The sequence below is a fragment of the Protopterus annectens genome, chromosome 2.part2, assembly GCF_019279795.1.
Source record: "Protopterus annectens isolate FY-2018-M chromosome 2.part2, PAN1.0, whole genome shotgun sequence".
Classification (NCBI taxonomy): Eukaryota; Metazoa; Chordata; order Ceratodontiformes; family Protopteridae; genus Protopterus; species Protopterus annectens.
This window is the reverse complement of record NC_056730.1, coordinates 1,110,225,650-1,110,246,625: the sequence shown is the minus strand read 5'-3', so window position 1 is coordinate 1,110,246,625 and position 20,976 is coordinate 1,110,225,650. Positions and strand designations below refer to the sequence as shown.

The 20,976-nt window shown below is 37.3% G+C and overlaps 1 protein-coding gene across 1 annotated transcript in view; it reads right to left on the bottom strand.

The window, feature by feature from the left end:
* Nucleotides 1-12,027, bottom strand: part of FOXD4L3 (forkhead box D4 like 3) — a 149,116-nt gene extending 137,089 nt beyond the window's left edge. Inside the window, exon 1 of the mRNA XM_044064486.1 lies at nt 11,908-12,027. Within this exon, the coding sequence (XP_043920421.1) occupies nt 11,908-12,027 (120 nt within the window). The remainder of the gene's footprint in view (nt 1-11,907) is intronic.
* Nucleotides 12,028-20,976: the final 8,949 nt, after the last annotated feature.

Here is a 20,976-nt window from a genome sequence, read left to right as displayed (position 1 = left end):
ACACTCTGCATGGTGTCATTAGCCAAGGCTTCAGTGGATAATGACAGTCACCTGTTATTAGGAGAAAAACATACATATTTTGTCCACCTTCTTAATGTAGGAAAGTATGTATTCTTCCTACATCATAATTGTGGTCCTGTCCTTACCAAGAAGTAGCTCCTTGGGTGTTTCTCTAAGTTAGACGGAGGCCCTCAAACCGCTTTCACTATAAATTGCTCCAACATACACACTACCAGGTGTCTTGCTATTATACTGGTAATGAAGCCATCTGCAAAGCACATGACATGACTTGACAGCTGAGTGATAGCCACACCTTTCTTTTAATGTACTTTTCAGCATCAGGTACCAGTGGGGTTTTTGTTCAGATGTGGGTGCAGTCAGTTGCACTGAGGACATGGGAAAATTGCCAGTGGCATAGAACTGTTCCATGGCAGTTCTGTGCTCCCTGGCTGTTGTTGCAACTGGATGTATTCATCCACTTTGTTGCACATTACTGCCAGAAACTGCCCTAGAATGTGACTGGCAGCTGTCTGGGACACTCCTTCTGCATCCTCCATATGCTGCTGAAATGTCCCAGAGGCCAGTATACATAGACTCAGACATACTTTAGTCGCACTAGGTACTGGGTTACCCAACAGAATGTGTGCACACAGCCTGCATGAGTTCTCTGTCTAACCTGTATCGTTTGATGATTTCCTGATCAGAGAGCTGGTTTTACTCTAGCCTGGCTCTGTGCCTTCCTAGTTGCCTTCTGAGATGCATTGGCAGATCATCCTCTATTAAAACTTGTAGAACCCCAGCCTGCTCTAATACATTAAATGTAACTTGCATTATTTTTTTAATTTTTATTTGCAGAATCTGCTAAACTAAGTTATGTTACAGCACAAATGGCCTCAACCAAGTGCTTTCCTAAAAGTATTAGCAAAGTACTCAGATGCATTTTAACTGCCTTAGGCACAGCCATTGCATTTTGGAATCAGTTGGGCATGGAAGGAGTCTGTAATTATCCTACTCTGAATAAATTATTACTTGCCCTTTATTTCACTTCCATTATAGAATCGCTGGCACCAACACACCAATGTCTTAATTCGGCATGTTGCACTGTCTGCAACTTTGCTTTGGAATCCAGTTCTTGAAATTTCCCTCATGTGCCCAATATTTGGGAATTAAAGAAAACATAATTTTTTATGCTTTGTTGACCGGGTTAGTCCCACTAGGATAGTGGTCCCATTTTCAGGGAAGAACCAAAGGGGTATTTATGCTACTAGGTGAACTTTGGTCAGGACTTCGGGGAACTTGCTCTATACATCATTGTTGAGAGTGGGACCCATTTTGCAGGAGCACATCCTGTTTCCATTCCAGTTGCAGAGGCAGACTGGAGAAATAGGGAGGCAGAAAGAGAGAGAAGGATATAATGGACTGGTGAGAGAAATGGAGGAGAAAGCAAATAATGAGACCAGAGAATGTGTGCAGGATTCTGAAGAGATGTTTCAAAGAAATCTATATGATGGAGATGAGTCAGCAAATTATGGATGTATAATTACAACTTTCCAGTCAGGAGGGTTGTGATATGATTTACTTAAAGAAATTGTGATGGACAAGGAGACATAAAAGAAAGGAGAAGTTTCTTGGGGGGACATTATGGAGAAAATACAAAAGGAGGATGCAGAAACAATCCTGAAGAATGCCGGTGAGATGAAAAAGAAAATATATGCAGTAAAAGAAGGCAAAAGAGGAATAACAGAAAAAGAAGTATGTAGCAAGAATAAGGATTCAAAGTAAAGAAGACAAAGAAATGGAGAGGTATGAAATGTGGGAAAATTTAATAGCTTCCTTGGGTGTAAAAGCACATGAGGTAAGAACACATTTTCTTATTAACAAAGAGAAACTTTGTGATATTATATTTGAGACTATTTTCTTGGACTATATGAAAAAGAAAGACTGTAACCCATTGAATATTTATGTGATAAAAACATTTAACAGGGAAACAAAAAAGAAAATTTGTGTACAATGTTGAACAGAGATGAAAATAGAGACTTTGAATGGACATTTGAAAACTTTATGTAAAGAAATACTGGACATTGCAAAAGTTTATGATAAAAGGGGTTGATGGACTGGTTCATGGGATTGTAATATTGTGTTAAAAATAGAAAAAAGAAAAAATATACATATACCAAGTATGATAAATGTGGAGGGGAATAGAGATGTAGTAAAATACTGAGGACAACCCAAAACATGTTTTGGTGGAAAAGAAGGACATTTGATAAGTAACTGTGATACAAGAAAATGTTATATATGTGGGGAAATGGGACATGATGCAAAAATGTGAACTAAAATATTATAAATGTAACAAAACTGGACATTTATGAATGGATTGCAAAAATGAAAATAAGTTTAAGGAAAAGCAAAAGGAAAGATAATAAAACAACAAAGAGAATGCATTTTAGAAGTAGTAGAAACAGAAAATAATTAAATGAGACAATTAATAAAAAAGACATTGAAGAAGACATAAATTGGGAGGTAGTAAAAGAAAAAAAATCATTATATTGGTAAAAGGGTAAAAGAAAGAAAAAGAAAATTTAAAGAGATAAGTACAAAAGAAAAAAGAAAGGAAATGGATGAAAAAGAATTTATACAACTAATCATTGGGAGTTGGTATAATGGTTAAGGTGCTTGACTCACTGAAACAAAATATAGTGTTTGATTCTTACCATTGAGAGGGAAATGTCTAGGCTTAGAACTGACTATTAAGAAAGTTAGTCTAGTAATTAGCTATCAAATTATGGAACCATGAATCAAGGGTAAAATGAAAATTTAAGGTGCTTTCTGTAAATGTGAATAGTATTAAGAGTATAGTAAGTAGAATAGATATTTTGAAGTGGTGTAATGCATATGATGTACAGTAGGCTCACTGTTATTCAGTCTCCCTTTAACTGGACTCCTCTTTAACCGGCCATATTTTCAACAAGATTTTTTTCATGAATCAAATTTTCATTGCCAGTTCTAGGAAAAAGTACAGGGCACTGTAGTCAGAGACAACATATTACTTTGTCCAGAAAATAAAGTAAAGTTAAATAAGAGCGCTGGTAATCAATATAACATATATACATATTTTTTCAATCTGATTTACAACCTATACATGCTATTTTGTAGGCATTTTTTGGATTACCCAGCCATTCATCTATCCAGCCAAAGCTCTGGTCCCAGCGAGACTGGATAAGAGGGAGTTTACTACAGCTGTAATTATTTTAGAAAACACAAGATTTTTAACAAATGAAGAAAGATTACAAACAGAGAAACTATGAGGAGAAAAGATAATCTGGAATTTGGGAAATGACAGATATTATGGAATAGCCATATGCTGTCGAAATACAGTAAAGATATTAGATGTAACTTTAGCAAAAATGGGAAGATTAACCACTGTAGATTTAAAATGGAATGAACAAATATATAGCATTATAATATTATATACTTATACTAATTGTAAAGAAAGGGAAAGCTTATTTCATCATATTTTAAACTATGTAGTGATAAATATGAATATTATAATAACAGGAGACTTTGTGATTTAAGAGGCAAATGTAAAAAGAAAGGAAATAATATAAGAAAATTTGTAAACATTATAATATGTGGTAAGTTAAAACACTGGGACAAAAATTCATGGATTTACAAAAGGGGTATGTGTAGAACTAAAATAGATTATTTTATAGAATCAGATGGTTTAGTTATATGAGAAGAGGAGGTAGTTGAAACATGATTTTCTGATTATCTTGCAATATGGCTAGAGATAAAGAAAAACTTAGAATATATAAAATATGCAAAGGAATAAAAAGGATAAATGAGAAAGTATGGAATGAAGAAGGAAAGAGATTAGTAATGCAGTTATGGAAAGATCATATTACTATGAGAACATTTTATAAAAATTCATCGAAATGGTGAAAGATATTTAAGGAAAATGTAAAAAAATTTCTTTTTTTTACAGTGGCAATATGATTAGAAAAAGAAAATAAAAAAATATAGCAATGCATATGAAGATTTAGAAAATGATAGAAAGTACTTTCACAAAGAAAGTAATTATATGAAAGAAATCAAGAAAAAATACAAGCATTGCTATATAAGCAAAGGTATGTTTTCAAGGAAAACGTAAAGGAGTATTGAGTTACTTAAGCAGATTAGTAAATTAAGATAGTAGTGTGATAAGAAAAATAAAAATGTAAAAGGAGAATTAGAAAGAACTCACAAAATTATTATGAATAGTGTAGTACAACATGTACAAGTAATATTTAAAGAAAAAACAAAGGTAGTGAAAAAAACATGGAAAGTAAAAATTGTTAACAGAAAAAGAGAAAAAAAGAGTTAGAAAAGGAGATTTCTTTAAACGAGCTAGTTAAAGTAGTAAGACTAGTAAATACACATTTGGCTGTAGGACGAAATGGAATGGTGTATAAAATGTATAAAATTTTAAAGGTCTGGCAAAAAAAGATATTTTTTAAAGATTTTGAATGAATGGTTAAATTAAGGTTTTATGTATAAAGAATTATGCAGTGGAATACTTAAATTCAAATGGAAGAAGTCAGATAAAAGAAAATTAAAAATCTGGAGACCAATAGCGTTGAGTAATAACAGTTATAAGATCTTTATGAAAATAATACAAAATAGATTTGAAACTAAAATGGAAAATATTATGGAAGATAGTATATAAAGTATAAAGGGGAAGGGTTGTCAAGAATTATTAATGATAGTTAACAAAATTGTGGATGATATTATGAATAGAAAACAAGAAAGGAAAATCATGATAGCACACCTTAATAAGGCCTTTGATTCAATTGGACATTAAATCTTATGGGTAATAATGAAATAATATAATATAAGTGAGAATTAAGGAATTCTGTTTGTCAACATAAAGTAATAATAAAGTAAAAATACTTGGAAATGGCTGGTTAAGCCAAGATATACATATGAAGAGTAGTATAAGACAGGAATGTCTAATGAAGTGTATAATCTGCATTAGTTAATATAAATGTGATAGCATGAGAAATAAATTACAAAAAGAAGGAGACAGTGTATATACCACTCAAAGGGTTAAGCATTCCAGTTCTATTAACATATGCAAATGACATTATAATCATTACAAAAAAAAAACAAAATTTGGGTAAAAGAAGTAGTAGTTTGCATAAATGAGTGTCTAGAAGTGACAGGGATGGGTTTAAATAAAGAGAAAAGTAAAGGCTTAGGTGATGTAGTAAGCAAACATAGGGGATATATATATATATATATATATATATATATATATATATATATATATATATATATATATATATATATATATATATATATGGGTCCCTGTCAAATGATAGAAAGCTCATTTGATAGAAACTCATTTCACTGACACCATAAGATAGAAAGCTAAAAACAATGAAAACTCATTTGACTGAAACTCAAAACAATGAAAATGCTATATGCCCTTTTCCCCACGGTAGTGTGATCCTGGAGTTAGTATATATAGTTGGGGGGGTGTGGGGGCTATGCCCCCCACATCGTTTATGTAAATATTGTTTTCTCCAAACAGTTATTCATTGTAGTTATAAGTATCCATGTGTAGGGTTTAAAACGTATGAAGTAGGTGGGGGGCATAGCCCCCCACACCCCCCAACTATATATACTAACTCCAGGATCGCACTACCATGGGGAAAAGGTCATATAGCATTTTCAGTGTTTTGAGTTTCAGTCAAATGAGTTTTCAGTGTTTTGAGCTTTCTATGTTTTGGTTTCAGCCAAATGATTTTCCATCAAATGAGTTTTCTATCATTTGATAGGGACCCATATATATATTTATATATATATATATATATATATATATATGGTTCCTATTACGAGATCGAAAACCCATTTACGCGAATACGAATACGTTGACCCATATTGCCCGAAGTACAGGAACCTCGAATGTACAAAACCGGGAATTCCGGAATGTCGATTTGTTTTGGTTGGCCCATCTGCGGTCGCACTCCGTAAGGTAAGTGTGCGATATATAGGACTTTGGGGTTAGCATTTGGGTTAAGGTAAGTGTATAGATAAGTAATGTATGTAAGATTTAGTGTAGTGTTAGATGTAGGGATTTTCTAAGTGTATGTATGTGTATTATTTATTTTGTTTGGGTGTATATCTGTAGGAGAAGTGTGCAGTAGTTACGGACCTTAGGGTTAGGGAGGGGTTAAGGAGAGTGCATAGATAGTTGTGTATGTGGGGTTTAGTGTAGTGTTGGAAGTAGGGTTTTGTTAAATGTATGCATGTGGATTATTTATTTTGTTTGGGTGTATGTCTGTACGGGAAGTGTGTGGTAGTTACGGACCTTAGGGTTAGGGAGGGGTTAAAGATAGTGCATAGTTAGTTGTGTATATGAGGTTTAGTGTAGGATTAAAGTAGGGTTTTGGTGCTTTACGTTAGGTTAGAAGTAGGGTTTGGTTAGTGTATGTATGTATGTATGTGGTTTATTTATTTTGTTTGGGTAGGTACTATGTAGCGGGTGGTGAGGTTGGCCGACTATGATAGTTCGATATTTTATTTTTCGTGGTTTAGTGCGTTCGGGATTTTCGTGGTTTGCGGTATAGGGGTCGATGATTAGGTATTCACGTAAAGGGTTTTTCGATCTCGTAATATAGACCCTATATATATTACAATGAATAAAATTTCTGTGTTAGGTATAACATTTGGGAATAAAGATGTAAGTAGAATTCAGTGGGGAAAAAACAATAGAAGAAATAAAACAAACCTGTTTCTTCTGAAGAATATATAAATTATCATTCAGAAAAAAAGGATTATTTGATGAATTCATTGCTGATTAGAAAAATAGCATACTTAACAAGTGTATTTATGTTGCCAACAGTATTTGAAAAGAGATTATTGCATTTTTTTTCATTTATATGGGGTTCTTGATTAAACCCAGTAAAAAGAGGAGCTTTGTATATAAATAAAAAGGAAAAATATTAAGGGTTAATTAACGCTCTGGCATATGCTGCTTCATTAAATTTGTACAAAGTGTCAATGTGGATAAATGAAAAAGGTGAGAGATTAGTAGTAAAAGTTTATGTGTGTGTGTGTGTGTGTGTGTGTGTGTGTGTGTGTGTGTGTGTGTGTGTGTGTGTGTGTGTGTATATATATATATATATATATATATATATATATATATATATATATATATATGTATAATGTGGGGGTATGGTAAAAACAGTAAAAGAGAAAAAGAGTGCATAAATGAAGAAATAAAATGTTACAAATATTTTTGTGGAAAATAAAAATTGATGACATAGAAAAAGATAGAAAAGCATGGTATAAGAATGTAATGATAAAATATTACTATATAAAATTATGGGAAAATCTACCAGATGAAAAAAAAAAAACTAAAGCTATAAAAATAAGAAACAAATAGTGTAATCAGAAAGTATAATGTCAAGATGTTTTGTGGAGACTGGTAATAGATAAATTACAAATAAAAGGAAATATGACATACAGAAAGAAAAGTGATAGAATATGTTTACATTGTCAAGAAAATCTACAGAACACGTGTTTTTGAAATGTTAAAGAGTAAAAAAGTTATAGGGAAAACTATGTAAAGAAGATTTTTTTCAAAGATATGAAAGAAGTGGATATAATAAATATGGATATGATTACATATGTATATTATAAGAATAGAAGTTGACAATATGTTAAAAGAATAGATAAAACATTATTTTATGTCATACGGGATATAGAATGAAAGAATAAATGAAATTATGTTTAAAGGTGAATGGATTGTAGCAACAATCTTATGTAAAATCAGATGGTGGTTACTGAATAAGAAGTGGAGGTCTAAAATAGATGAAAATTTACTATGATTGTAAAGGAAATTATTAATATGTGTAAATATATTTGTATATCTATATATTTGTACATTTGTAAATATGTCAATATGTTGTACATACAAGTTATTTTTGTATATAATAAAGGCCTCCTGCTAAACCTGAAATACGTTATATTAAGCACAGACACAAAAGGAATAAACTTCAAACAAGTGGCAGGAGAATATTAAACAAAAAAAAAAAAAAAAAAAAAAAAAAAAAAACAGAACTGGAACAAATGCAAATGAAACCAAAACGTGAAATTAATGGTATATGAAACAAAACTTCCTAACAATTGTCCAGAAATACTCTTATCAAATATATAAAGAAAAAGATAAACATCAGCAAATAGAACAGACCTCTCAAATCTTGTAGCCACCAGTAATACAAGCTATAGCATAGAACAGTACTGATGCTAAGAAAACAACCTATAGGAATCTGATCAATGCAGGACATAATGAAAAAAATACCCAGAAAGTCAACATATAAACCATGAAAAACAAGTAACAAACCATAGCATATAAAACAACTTGTACAAAATTTAAAAAATAAAGGGATAGAAACAAACCAAATAACACAAATATCAATGCTTAAGTAGCTGCAAAGTATAAGAAAGTACTATACAATAAATATATGATGGCAATGAATAATATCATAAATAATGCCATCAAGCAAAGATGCCACAAAACATTATGCTTGGGTAATAGGTCAATAGGTTCATAGGTTGGTACTAGGCTATCAGCCCTAGGTCCTATACAAGCCTAGCCATAACAATTCACTGGATATTTCTTCTCACAATATTTACTTCCCTGGACCCCTGTCTAGCAGGGCGACTGACGTGATCCCTGGGGTGAATTTCCTGTCTCCCATCCAATCGTCAAGGTTCCTTTTGAAGAGGTCCAAGAAGGCACTCTGCTTGACATGTATGGGCAGTCTATTCCAGAGTATGGGGAGTCTCTGGGTCAGGAACCTATCCCTCTAGCATGTTTTGTTCATTGTGATGACAAGGTTTAGATCTCTGGAGCATGTAGCTCTGAGGGATTGGGATTTCTTTAAGTGGAGCATGTCCAACAGCTCAGGGTTTGACATGGCCTTGTATGTTAAGCAGAGATCGCCTCTGAGTAGACGATATACCACAGAGTATAGCTGAAGTTTTTTTAGACATTCAGCATAGGGCATCTGCTTTGGGCCTGTGATTCTTTTAGTGATGCATTTCTGCAGCCTTTCCACCTGTTGCAGATGTCTTGTGAGGTACATACCAAATGGGGCATTGTAGTCTATAATGGGTCTAATGAGTACAGTGGGACAATGACCTCCTTTTTTCTGGATGAAAAGCCCTTAGTGATGAGATGTGCCACATAGAAGGATTTCCTGACTGTTGTGGCTATGTGGTTATCGAAGGTGAGACCACTGTCCACCTGTGTCCTTAAGTCTCTCATCACACTTTCGGTGTTTAGTGTGCTGCCACCTATGTGATAATTCATGGATACATGGTTTTTCCCAAAGGGGATAACTATACATTTCTTGGCATTAAGCATGAGCCCATGGCTCTGGCACAAAGCATCTGTTTCTGTAAGGCCCTTTTGTAGAATATCCACATAATTTGGGGATTTATTAATGGCTCCCAGTTTGCAGTTATCTGCGAACTTTGTTAGCCAGAGTCCCTTAGTGTTTGGCCTATACTTCAGAGAAGTAGATGCCAAACAAGAGTGGTCCCAGGACTGAACCCTGAGGTACTCCACTTGTCACTTATCTGGAGCTCGATTTGGAGTCTGCCAATTTTACAGTCTGGGTTCTGTCAGTAAGCCAGTTGGCAACCCATCGAGTGACGTAGGGATTTATGCCATAAGTTTATCTGTGATTCCAGAGTGGGGGATGGTGTTGAAGTCCTTGGCGAGGTCCATATAGGCTGTGTGGACTGCCTTACCCTTGTCCACAGCTCTGGAGACTGATTCAAAGAAGTCAATCAGGTTCAGGAGACAAGATCGGCCCTTCATTAACCCAAACTCGGTAGGGTCCAGTGTTTGAAGGTTGCCAATGTCTTTGTTTATAAATTCCATGATAATGCTTTCCATGCCCTTGCAGATCAGGCTCGTCAAACTGATGGGACAGTAGTTCCCAGGATCCAAGGTGGATCCCCCCTTGTGGAGTGGGATAACTGTAATTGTGTACCACTCAGTGGGCACGAAGCCTGAGGTGAGGCTATGATTAAACATAACACTTAGGTGAGGTGCCAGTTCATTTTGTAGTTCATGTAGTACACAACCCGGGGTGTCATCTGGTTCCATGGATGTTGTATACTTAGCTTTGGAGAGTGTGGTTTCTACCTGTGTGGCTGAGATTACCAGAATTTAGCAATCTTTTGGTATTGAGATGGGCCCTTTAGGAGGTGAGAAGGGGGTGAAGTTGGCACTAAATCAATCTGACAGGATATTGGCAGTATCCTTGGGATCAGTATATTTAATGCCATTCTGTTGTAGCTCAGAGCAGATCTGAGCATTGCCATTTAAATTCTTGACATAACTATAGAATGCCTTGTGGTTGTCTTTGGAATCTATGGCAATTTTATTTTCGTAACAAGCTTTGAAGGAATTTATGAGGGATCTCAGTTTCTTACTGAGACTGGTAAGGGAGTTTTTTGCATCCTGGTATTTTCCTCTTTTCTGCAACAGTTTCTGCCTTCTGTTGTATAGTGTGTTTATGGCAGGGGACCACCAGATTGGCTTCCTTTTTTTGGAGGAGAGAGTCTTGGTTCTATTTGGGATGGCACGATTCATGCATGAGTGGATGTGCTCATATAGTGCCTTAGTGTAGGATTCAGCAGTCAAACTTTCAGCTCCCGTCTGCATGGGTGTCGTGAAGTTTGTCACTTTTGACTTCAGTAGCATGAAGTTGGCTTTGGAGAAGTTTTTTTTACGGAGGTTTCCTTACTGGGGGGTTGGGGTGGGATGTGGATGTCAAGGGTGATTTGCTTATGGTCAGACCTGACCAATGAGGGGGTGACCACTGGTGTGGAGCAGCTATTTCCCATGTTGGTAATGACCAGGTCTAGGATATTGGAGCCCCTGGTGGGACAATGGATTAGTTGATCCAGGGCGTTGGAATTTATGAATTCCAAGAACCGCTGGGAAAAGGTGTTGGTACCCGAGTAGTTTTCCCAGTTAATGGAAGGGTAGTTGAAATCCCCCAGTATTAGGGTGTTTGGTTGTATCTTAATATTTTCCAGTATGTTTAAAAAGATGCAGTGAGAATCTTGGGGCATTGTGGGGGATCTATAGCAAGCTACAATTTGGATTGCAGTCTTACCTATTGTTAGTTGCACCTGGAGAATTTCCGATGCATTGTGTTGGGCAACTAGCCTGGAGGTGTGAATATCCTTGGTGAATATGAACACTCCTCCACTTTTAGTGTTTCGGTCTTGGTATGGTGGCTGAAAAGTGTGGTAAGAGTTGTGTGTGTGTGTGTGTGTGTGTGTGTGTGTGTGTGTGTGTGTGTGTGTGTGTGTGTGTGTGTGTGTGTGTGTGTGTGTGTATGTGTGTGTGTGTCTTGAAGGGGATTTTTAGTTATCAGATACATGCGGATTGCTTTTCTCTGGACAGTACCATATAGGTTGCAGTACATGAGTGGTCAGTGCTGCTGTGGGATATCTTACCTCTGCTGATTGTATTTGCTGTCTTGTACAAAAACATGACACCAACATGGAAAAGAAAGTTCAGTTTTACAGAGAAAGAGAATGAGCTGTTCATTAAAACCACTTGTTGATGGTGTATTACTAGTGAGCGAGGGTGAGCACAGACAGAAGTAGAGTCACTGGTGGGGAGTTATGGTGACAAACATCAGTGTTCTGACTGGACTTAGCCATTTAGTACCAGGGAGCTATTGGAAGATGAAGATATGCAGGTAAGATAGAAGGATTTGGATACCTATCATCAGGAGTAATGTGGTTCAAGTGTTTCACAGGTATAGCTAGGTGAATGCCCTTCAGAAACATTAATTTAATTTAATCTTCTTCCACATTTTTCCTTCTTCTTACCTGCAGACCATCGACCACCTGCTTATATGTCTTGAGTCCATTTGCTCCTGCATACTGGGTATCTCCAGCATGGAAGCAAGAGTTGTCTGAAGGGGGCATCATCCAAACAGCCACAGGCATGGTTTGTTCCCTGTCTACAGCTCATGATGCAGCTTATGAAGGTATTTCTATGAGCCTTAAGCCCACCCCTGGGTGGCTGACATGAACACTAGTGTCATCATGAGGCACAACTATGCCCACCACATACAAGTCCATGCTTTCACACACACAAGCAAATGAGGATTATCATCATCAGCTCAGAAGTACCCAGCCCATATCCCTGTTGTTTTACCATACATTGCCTACAAACCTTCATTTGCTAGTGGAGGCTCAGCAGACCAGTACATCCTCCTCCTACAGGGAAGGTGAACTGCTGTCTGCCACTAGTTCCCATCCTCCCATACTCAGCTCCTCAGGTACCTGAGATATTATTCAGACTGAGATCACCTGGCTTATAGTCAAGGCTTTATTCCTGTATGCCACAGAGCCAGGCTGCAATTTGATTACATTTTATTAATTTGTTAACTGGGTAAGTGAATGCAGTACCTTTCTCTGGTCTATGCCACAATAGCAAACCAATGCAGGATGTATAGGCACATGCACACAAACAGTGTTTCTTTAATTGTGATAAAATATGTACACTCCAAGCACACCCCATATGTAAGCTACACCATATGACCAACACAGTTTTATAGGTTAAAGGTATGCAGTTGATGCTATTGTTATCTTGGCAAGTGGTTAACGTCTATGGAAATGATAATGTCATATGCAGCCTCATTGATAGAAAATAGTTACTTTTGCATTTTATATGTTATTTCTATTGCTTTCAGGATTGTTTGCTGCATTTTTTACATTAATATATATTAACAAATACACACACACACACACACACACACACACACACACACACACACACACACACACACACACACACACACACACACCATTTACTGGTCAATAGCTTGTCTGCGATATGTTCCAACTTCTCTTGCCCAGCTATTCATTTTGAAAGTCATACTGTTTTGCCTCATCTGGTGAGTTTTCCCTTACATGTGGCACTGCTGTTGAGAGCATGGTTTGTGCAGTATGTTTATATAATATGCAACACAACAAAAACATGCCACATACCTTACCAGACACATATTTCAGGTATCTTCCAGACTGATCAAAGCTCTAGAAATGTGTTTTGAGGTGTGCAGATACAACTTCCCTTACACTTCATGTTTATGGCATGCATGGTTCTAAGCTTCCTCTATCTCTGTAGTGTGACTGTAAGTAAGCATTAGCAACATGTGCTATATTACCCACCTATTGAATCTATCATATGGTCCTCATTTAGAGTGCTTGGACAAGAACAAAACTGTAATACAGCTGCATGTCATGTGTTTTCCACAAACATTAAAAATACACCTGCTATATTCACACATCACTTGCTTATGGATGAAGTGGTACCCATTTGATTTTCACAGGCCTGTACATTTTCTATACTAGGTATTTTATGGCTATGTGGGTGCACTTAATGGCAAAGATTGCATTTAGCTACTGTAAGCATTTCTGCTATCCACACAGTTTGATACTTTTTTTGTTGCATATATGCATTTAAGTATTCTTCTTCTGTAAGTTGTAAAGTTATAGAGTTGAGGGAAAGCTCTGGGATCTAAGATTCTGATGGATAATGCCAGATGTAGTCTGTGGTATCCCCTGTAAGCATATGAAATAAAATGAAGTGCTTCTGTAGTCAGTGTGGTCACTGCTATCACAGCTTTAATCTGCAGTAATATAGGTTGTCTATGCAGACAATGTAGCTCCACCTCATGCCAAACATTGCATAAGTGGTCTACAGTGGCAGTGCCCAGATAATAAACTCTCCCAGCTGACTGTCCCTCCCTATGTAACTCATTAGTTAACGTATTGGCTCACAAACAGAACCCATGAATTAGGCTGGGCAGCTATAGCGTTTCCAAAAGATCTGTCACTAGCAGTGTGCCACAGTGTCCAGTCCCTGAACTCATAGCCGGCCTTAGACATAGGTCAACTAGGCGGTCACCTAGGGTGCTGCTGTAGCAGGGACACTTTTCCAGCATTTATTTGGTGTGGGTTGACCAGGATGGGGGAACCTGGGTGGTGTGGGGGGGGGTGCCTTGGAGCCCTTTTGCCTAGGGCACCAGCTGACCTAAGGCCGCTGCTGCCTGAACCACTCTTTTTTGGCGTTTATTTCTCAGAGGTCAAAGCTAATGTTATGGGTGTATGGCTGGCCAAGTCTGCAAATGACTGCAAACTTGGTGCCATCATAAACTCCCCAGAGTATATAAAGATCCCCCAAGAGAGCTTGTCCCAAATAAATAGCTGGTGTCAAAAACATGGACCAAACGTAAATGCCAGGAAATGTATAACCATATCCTTTAGCAAGCATGACTCCCCTTATAACTATCACATTGACAGCTCACCCCTGAAAATTCAGCTCATATTTAGGGATCTGGGAACTTATGTCAACAATGAACTGTCCTTTCATCGCCATGTATGCACCGTTGCAAGGAAGTCCTTTTTCGCTACACAGCTTACATCTAAAGGTATTGTGTCCAGATCCAGGGATGCAATTAGTCCACTGTACTTGGTACTTATTGGGCCAACTGTCGAATATAATTCCCTTTTTGGTGTACCTCTCAAAATATGTTTCACATCTGGAACAACTACAGCACTTTCTCACTAAGAAAAGCAAGAGCTTGAATCATAAAAATTATGCAGATCATCTCAAAGCCTTGTCTCTCTTCTCAGTATTATTCAGGTGACTGAGAGGTGACCTCTGCCTTGCATAAAGACATCCAACAGACCTAATCCTGTCAGACCTATTACACATTCAAATTCCAATGGTATTTTGCAAAATAAATAAAACACACTGGAGGACTATGTTTATATCACAGAGCTTCTGTGAAACAGTCTTCCCTCCACATAAAGCAAAGTGCTTCTCTTGCTCTATTCAAATGTATTTTGGACAAATGAATGGATAACAATGAATGCATCCCCAATTTAGATCCATTATCACTCACAGATAGGGGAAATTTGTAAATATTCCAACATACCCTTGTTCAGCCTGTCTCTAGGTTATTTGCATGCAAAATATAAGGGCTAAAAATTACAATGGGAATGTATGGCTCAACTTCTTAAGATTCTCTCAGATCAATACCCTAGTAAGTACCTGTGAGCATATGACCCTATTATTTTATTTATTTATTTATTTATTTAAGTTTGATGACCGGGGAAGTCCTAGGCCGCGGTGGTGCAGCGGTTAGCGTTGTCGCCTCACAGCAAGAGGTTCTCCCGTTCGATTCCCGGCTGGAGCACCTTCTGTGTGGAGTCTGCATGTCCTCCCCATGGTCAAGTGACACTAAAGACATGCAGGTAGGTGCGAGTGTGAATGGTCGTGCCTTCGCTGAAGGTTGGGCATCGGGCTGGCAGCTCGGCACTGTAAAAATTTACTGCCAATCATGAGCGGACTGGAGTTCTGCTGTGGCAACCCCTAACTGGGAAAAGCTGAAAGACACTGATGACCGGGGAAGTCCACTGGGCCAAGAAGAGCCTGTTTTCAGCGGAGGCCCAGGGAGTAAAGCTCCACAATAATTGCAAGTTACATTTCACATGTTACAAAAGGACACAGTTCATACATATTATAATGCATACCGCATTCCCTGATATGGAGTTACAATGCATGGTGCTCTGCTTAGTGTACAGGAATTGTATACCATTTGGCTGTTGCTTCTGCTGAGTTACATGCACATCAGCCTTATGCACTGAACACTATGTTGTTGAATTTTACTACGACTTACCTATTTTATTTGAGGTTGATTACAGTACCTCTCTTAAAAAGTTCATCTGTATTACTAATTTTACTTCATTTTACACAAATCTAACTTTATTCTTTCAAGTTTTAAAGCATCCAACCTTTATATATTCCTTCTTCTAGATGCAACAACTGTCTTCACATACCAACTGATGTTCTTGTTTATAGTGACCATCATTCAGTAACTATCTTAGCTGCATCTAGTAATGTTCTCTGACCATTCAGGAAGGTTCTAACATATTCAGTGCAATCGCAATATTGTGTGAGTTGTTGCAAAGTATTGAATACCCTCTTCTAATTTCCGCTTCCCCATTTCTTTCTAACAAAAAAAAACAGAATTTGAGTTGCTCTATTCTATGATGGCCCATTTTGCAGTGATTTACAGTTGGGCAAACTGATAATTTCTCACATAAGATGATTGGCTGTTAGAGTTTTACCCTTGTCCTGAGATACACCCACTCTACAACTGATAAATGGTGTAAAGATTTTTGATGCGCACAAGAGGCTGTGAAGATTTACTCTCCCCCCAAAAAAGTATTTCTATATTAATTGAAAGTGAGTTTGAACATTTGGTTTCATTCAGATTGAGTTTTGATTACGTGTTTTTTTCAGCAAAGTGTGTAAAATCCCAACAAGCATACCAAGTCTAGTTACAAAGTATATTGCATTTAATCTTTCCATACTCTGATGTTTCATTTCACCTTGCCATACTCTGCAACAAATGCATGATCTAATTTATTTACTCATAATTCATTCTTTCCCTGAATATCCTTTAGTCCAGTTTGGGCCACTATGGTAACTGAACCTATCCCAACACTCACTGAGCAAAATGAAGAGGAGCTAACCCCAAATGGGGTGCCATCTCATTGTAATATACACTCATAGACAAGATGCTCATCTTCAGGTAATTTGAAGGTTTGCCAAATCACCTACAGAATGCCTTTTGGGGTGCGGGAAGAAACTGAAGCATCCAGCAAAAGCACATTCCAGATACAGGGAGGATGTGCACACCCCTTACAGGAGGTATTCCAGCAGAATAAAACTAGAAAACCAAATGTTGTGAGGTGCCATTTGCAAACTGTTGCACCTCAAAACATCTAATTTTCATTAATAATTCTGTTCAACATATGCTAGATTGAGTCCTTCAAAAACTAATTATATGTCAGATGATATCATTCTTCCTAACTGAAACGAAGAAGAAAACTGTTTCTTTCTAGCAAGTTGTTTTACATTGTTGACATTTCAGGTTGCAGGTTTTTTTTTTCTGAATGCCATTTCTTCTGTCCCCTTTCATAACTCTTGCAGTGCATTATTGGTCAGCATTTGCCCTTATTTCTTTTTCTAACCTAGAACTTTCAAACTTCTAATTCTTCACTTAATTCTTTTAATTGAGATGAAGTAACTTTACTCACTCAGTTGTCAGAAAAGCCTTTTACTTGGTTCATGTCATAAGTAAAGGGATTGCATCCAGAAAAAAGGCGGTTATTACCTTTCTATACTCCTCCCTCGTTATACCCATAATTGAGTATAACACCCCATTTGGGATGTACCTCTCCAAACATATGCATCAGTTGGAAAGGCCACTGAAATACCTCACAAAGAGAATCCATGGCCTCCAACACCTCTCTTATTTAGACAGGTTCAAATCACTATCACTCTACTCGGTATCGTACAGATTGCTCAAGAGTAATCTATGTCTCGCCTACAAGACAATCTCAGACCCTGCCCTACTAGAGATGCTCTATATCCATAAGTCTAACTCCTAATGCACTACCCACTCAAAAGGCCTGAATCTAATATGCGACATCAACAAAACCTGCTGGATAGACAGGTTTGTCTCCCAGAGGCTGCCCCGTCTCTGGAATGGACTTCCCATACACGTCAAACAGAGCACCTTGTTGACCGTCTTCAAGCGCAACCTTGATGAGTGGATGGGAAACCACAAATTTGTCCCAGGGGTTCCACCTGTGTCCCTCACTGACAGGGGCAACAGGTGCTGACTGAGGTTTCTTTTGGGGGATAAACTCTTGGCTAGGCTTGTAAGGGTCCTGGGGCGATTAGCCTAGTAGCCTCTTATGATCCTATGATCCTATTTAACTTTAAATCTGTTTCACACAATAATCTGCCTTTCATCTATCATTCTTTATACCTTATATCAGTTCTGTAAAGTAAACTTTTGTTGGAACATAAACCATTGAACAAACATATCACCCATCTGATTCATTGGAAAGGTAGTTACAAAACAGTGTTTTCTTTTTTATGGAGGGCAAGCTCCCCTCAAATATGTAACTCTAAATATACTATCTTCAGGATTGCATAGCAGTAGACACAAGGAGAAACTTTCTTTAAACCCAATGTTTGTTAAATGCCCACATACCTCTCAACTGTTCTGGACTTTGTAGAATGTCCTTGACTTTGCCTCATAGTTGTGCCCTATCCCTCATAAAAATCTTTTAGTTTTCCAGTAAACTACTAAGGATTACAGTTGATTAGTAATGCCAGACATTAGAATTTCATAGTTTTCATTGTTTAGAAAATCTATGTTGATGTTAGCACTGTTGTTCAATTAACTTTTTAAGTGAATCGGAGTATTATTTAAAAATTGCCCCCAATTTTGTGCCTTTGGCCCTCTATTATTTTTGGTTTTGTCTTCAATATTTGAGCAAAGATGTTGAAAGATATGCCCAATCCATCACATTGATCATTAAAACAATAAACAGTGTTGCAACTCTAAATATACTAATTACAAGATTAGATAGCAGACTGGATAAGGAAAAACTTCCATAACTCCACTGTCTGTTAAACACACACACGCACACACACACACACACACACACACACACACACACACACACACACACACACACACACACACACACACACACACACGCACACACACTGCTTTTAATGACACAGACACAGAAATTGATGGAACATGATAGCCTATTCCTGTTTCAATTGAAGAGGAAATTCATTGGAATGAATGGAACTCCTTATGCTACATGCAGTTCTTCCTCGTACTAACAAATCATATAAATCACCAAATGCATAAATCCATATTCTTCAATTCAGTAATGTTTACATCATTACTTACCATGGAACTTTGGGCCATTGAAAAAAAAAGTGTGGGATACGAGACAGATTTTTTCTCCATTTACAGTAATTCTTAATTTTCTCTCTCATCCATCCTTGTAATATTTTCTGTTTCTCGTTCCTGTCAAAACTCAATTATACTACACATTTTGGACTGCCCAGGTGACATGCAGAAACCTTGTAAGCTGTACCTTCTTAAGCTTTCTTTAATGTTCTGCCCAGAGTCAGGCACAAATCAAATTTCTGGAGCCATATTGCTAGTTGTCTGATAAACTGCTGTGCAGAAAGAGCCCCCAATACTTCAGTTGCACCATTTCTGAAACAAAAGGTGAAATAATCATGTCCTGCTTCACTTCTACATCATCTAACATTCATATGTAAAGTACAAAAGAACAAAATGGTGTGAGATTATGTGCTGCCAACTCCTTCAGCTTTACTTTAAGAATGTGTAGAAGCATACAGGAAGAAATACTACATTATTTACATACCGGTATTCTGAACAAGGGCAACAGTGCTAGTATCTTTAAATGATAGACCGAAAGTAATACTCCACAAGTCACCCAACCTGGAGCCATTGCTACCCCCCCCCCCGAAACACACACACACACACACACACACACACACACACACACACACACACACACACACACACACACACACAGACACATAGACACACACACACACACACACACACACACACACACACACACACACACACACACACACACACACACACAGACACACACACTAACTCTCTCTGCAACCCATCCAAATAGACAAAATAAAAAAAATTGCTAAGTAAACTAAAACCCAAAGCACTTGCCACTGATAAACTATCAAATGAATAACTCAAGTTAGCAGCTGATGTTATCTCTTACCCTTTAGCTATCTTGATCAATAGATCCATCTCTGAACAATACATCCCTAAGATTTGGAAAATGTCTAATGTAATACCTCTCCACAAAGGTGGCTCATCACTAGAACTTTCCAACTACAGATCAATATCCATACTATCTTTTCTTTCAAAAATATTAGAAAAATTACCACTCTCAAATAATGTACCGTCTACTAACTAATAATCTCCTAGCCAACTCACAACATAGATTCCGCCACAATACCACAACTGCCCTACTTAGTTTCACCAATACTGTAAATCAACTAAAAAATGAGGGGCAAATTGTCTCCTCTATATTTCTAGATATGTCAAAAGCATTTGACACAGTATCCCACCAACAGATCTTACATGAGTTTGCATCCCTTGACATATCTAAAGATGCCATCTCTGGTTCCAGAACTATCTTTCAGATCACCAACAAGCTGTCAAGTGGCAAAATGATCTCTCTTCCCTACTACCCATAGCAGTAGGTGTCCCTCAAGGTTCTATACTAGGTCCACTTCTTTTCTCTGTCTTTACAAACAAACTTCACACCACAACCTACCATGCCACTATCATACAATACGCAGATGACTACACTGTCATCTGTGCTGCACCCTCCCTGCCACAACTTCAAGGAGTTACCCAAAAATCCTTCTCTGCCATTGAATCTTACCTATATAACAATCAGCTCATTCTAAACCCCCCCCAAAAAATAATGCTTTTTCTTAACAACAATTGCAAAGCAAACAAGCTCACCCAGCACTTTAAAATTACCTCATCTAACCACACATTGATGAAGCCAACTGATGAAACCAAACTACTAGATGCCACCACTGATAACAGTTTGAAATTTGACAAGCATGTATTACTTGCTATTAAAAAAGCCCACATTAAATTAGGTTCTCTCTATAGAATCAAAGCTTACCTTAAAGCTTACCTTACCTTACCAACTCATCCAGACAAGCAATTGTTAGGACCTACCAGTTATCCACAGAAATGTACACCTCCCCTATATTTACAAACCTCAGAAGAAAAACTAGCTTTAACAAGCTAGAAACATGCTACTACAAGATTGCTAAATTCACTGCAAACCTATCTCACAGGACCCATCACTGTGTTGCTCTCTAACAACTCAAATGCCTACAACTACCCAGTCTCTTATCCTTTAACCAACTTACACTAACCCACGCTATCATATATCAACCTGATAAACGTCCAGCCC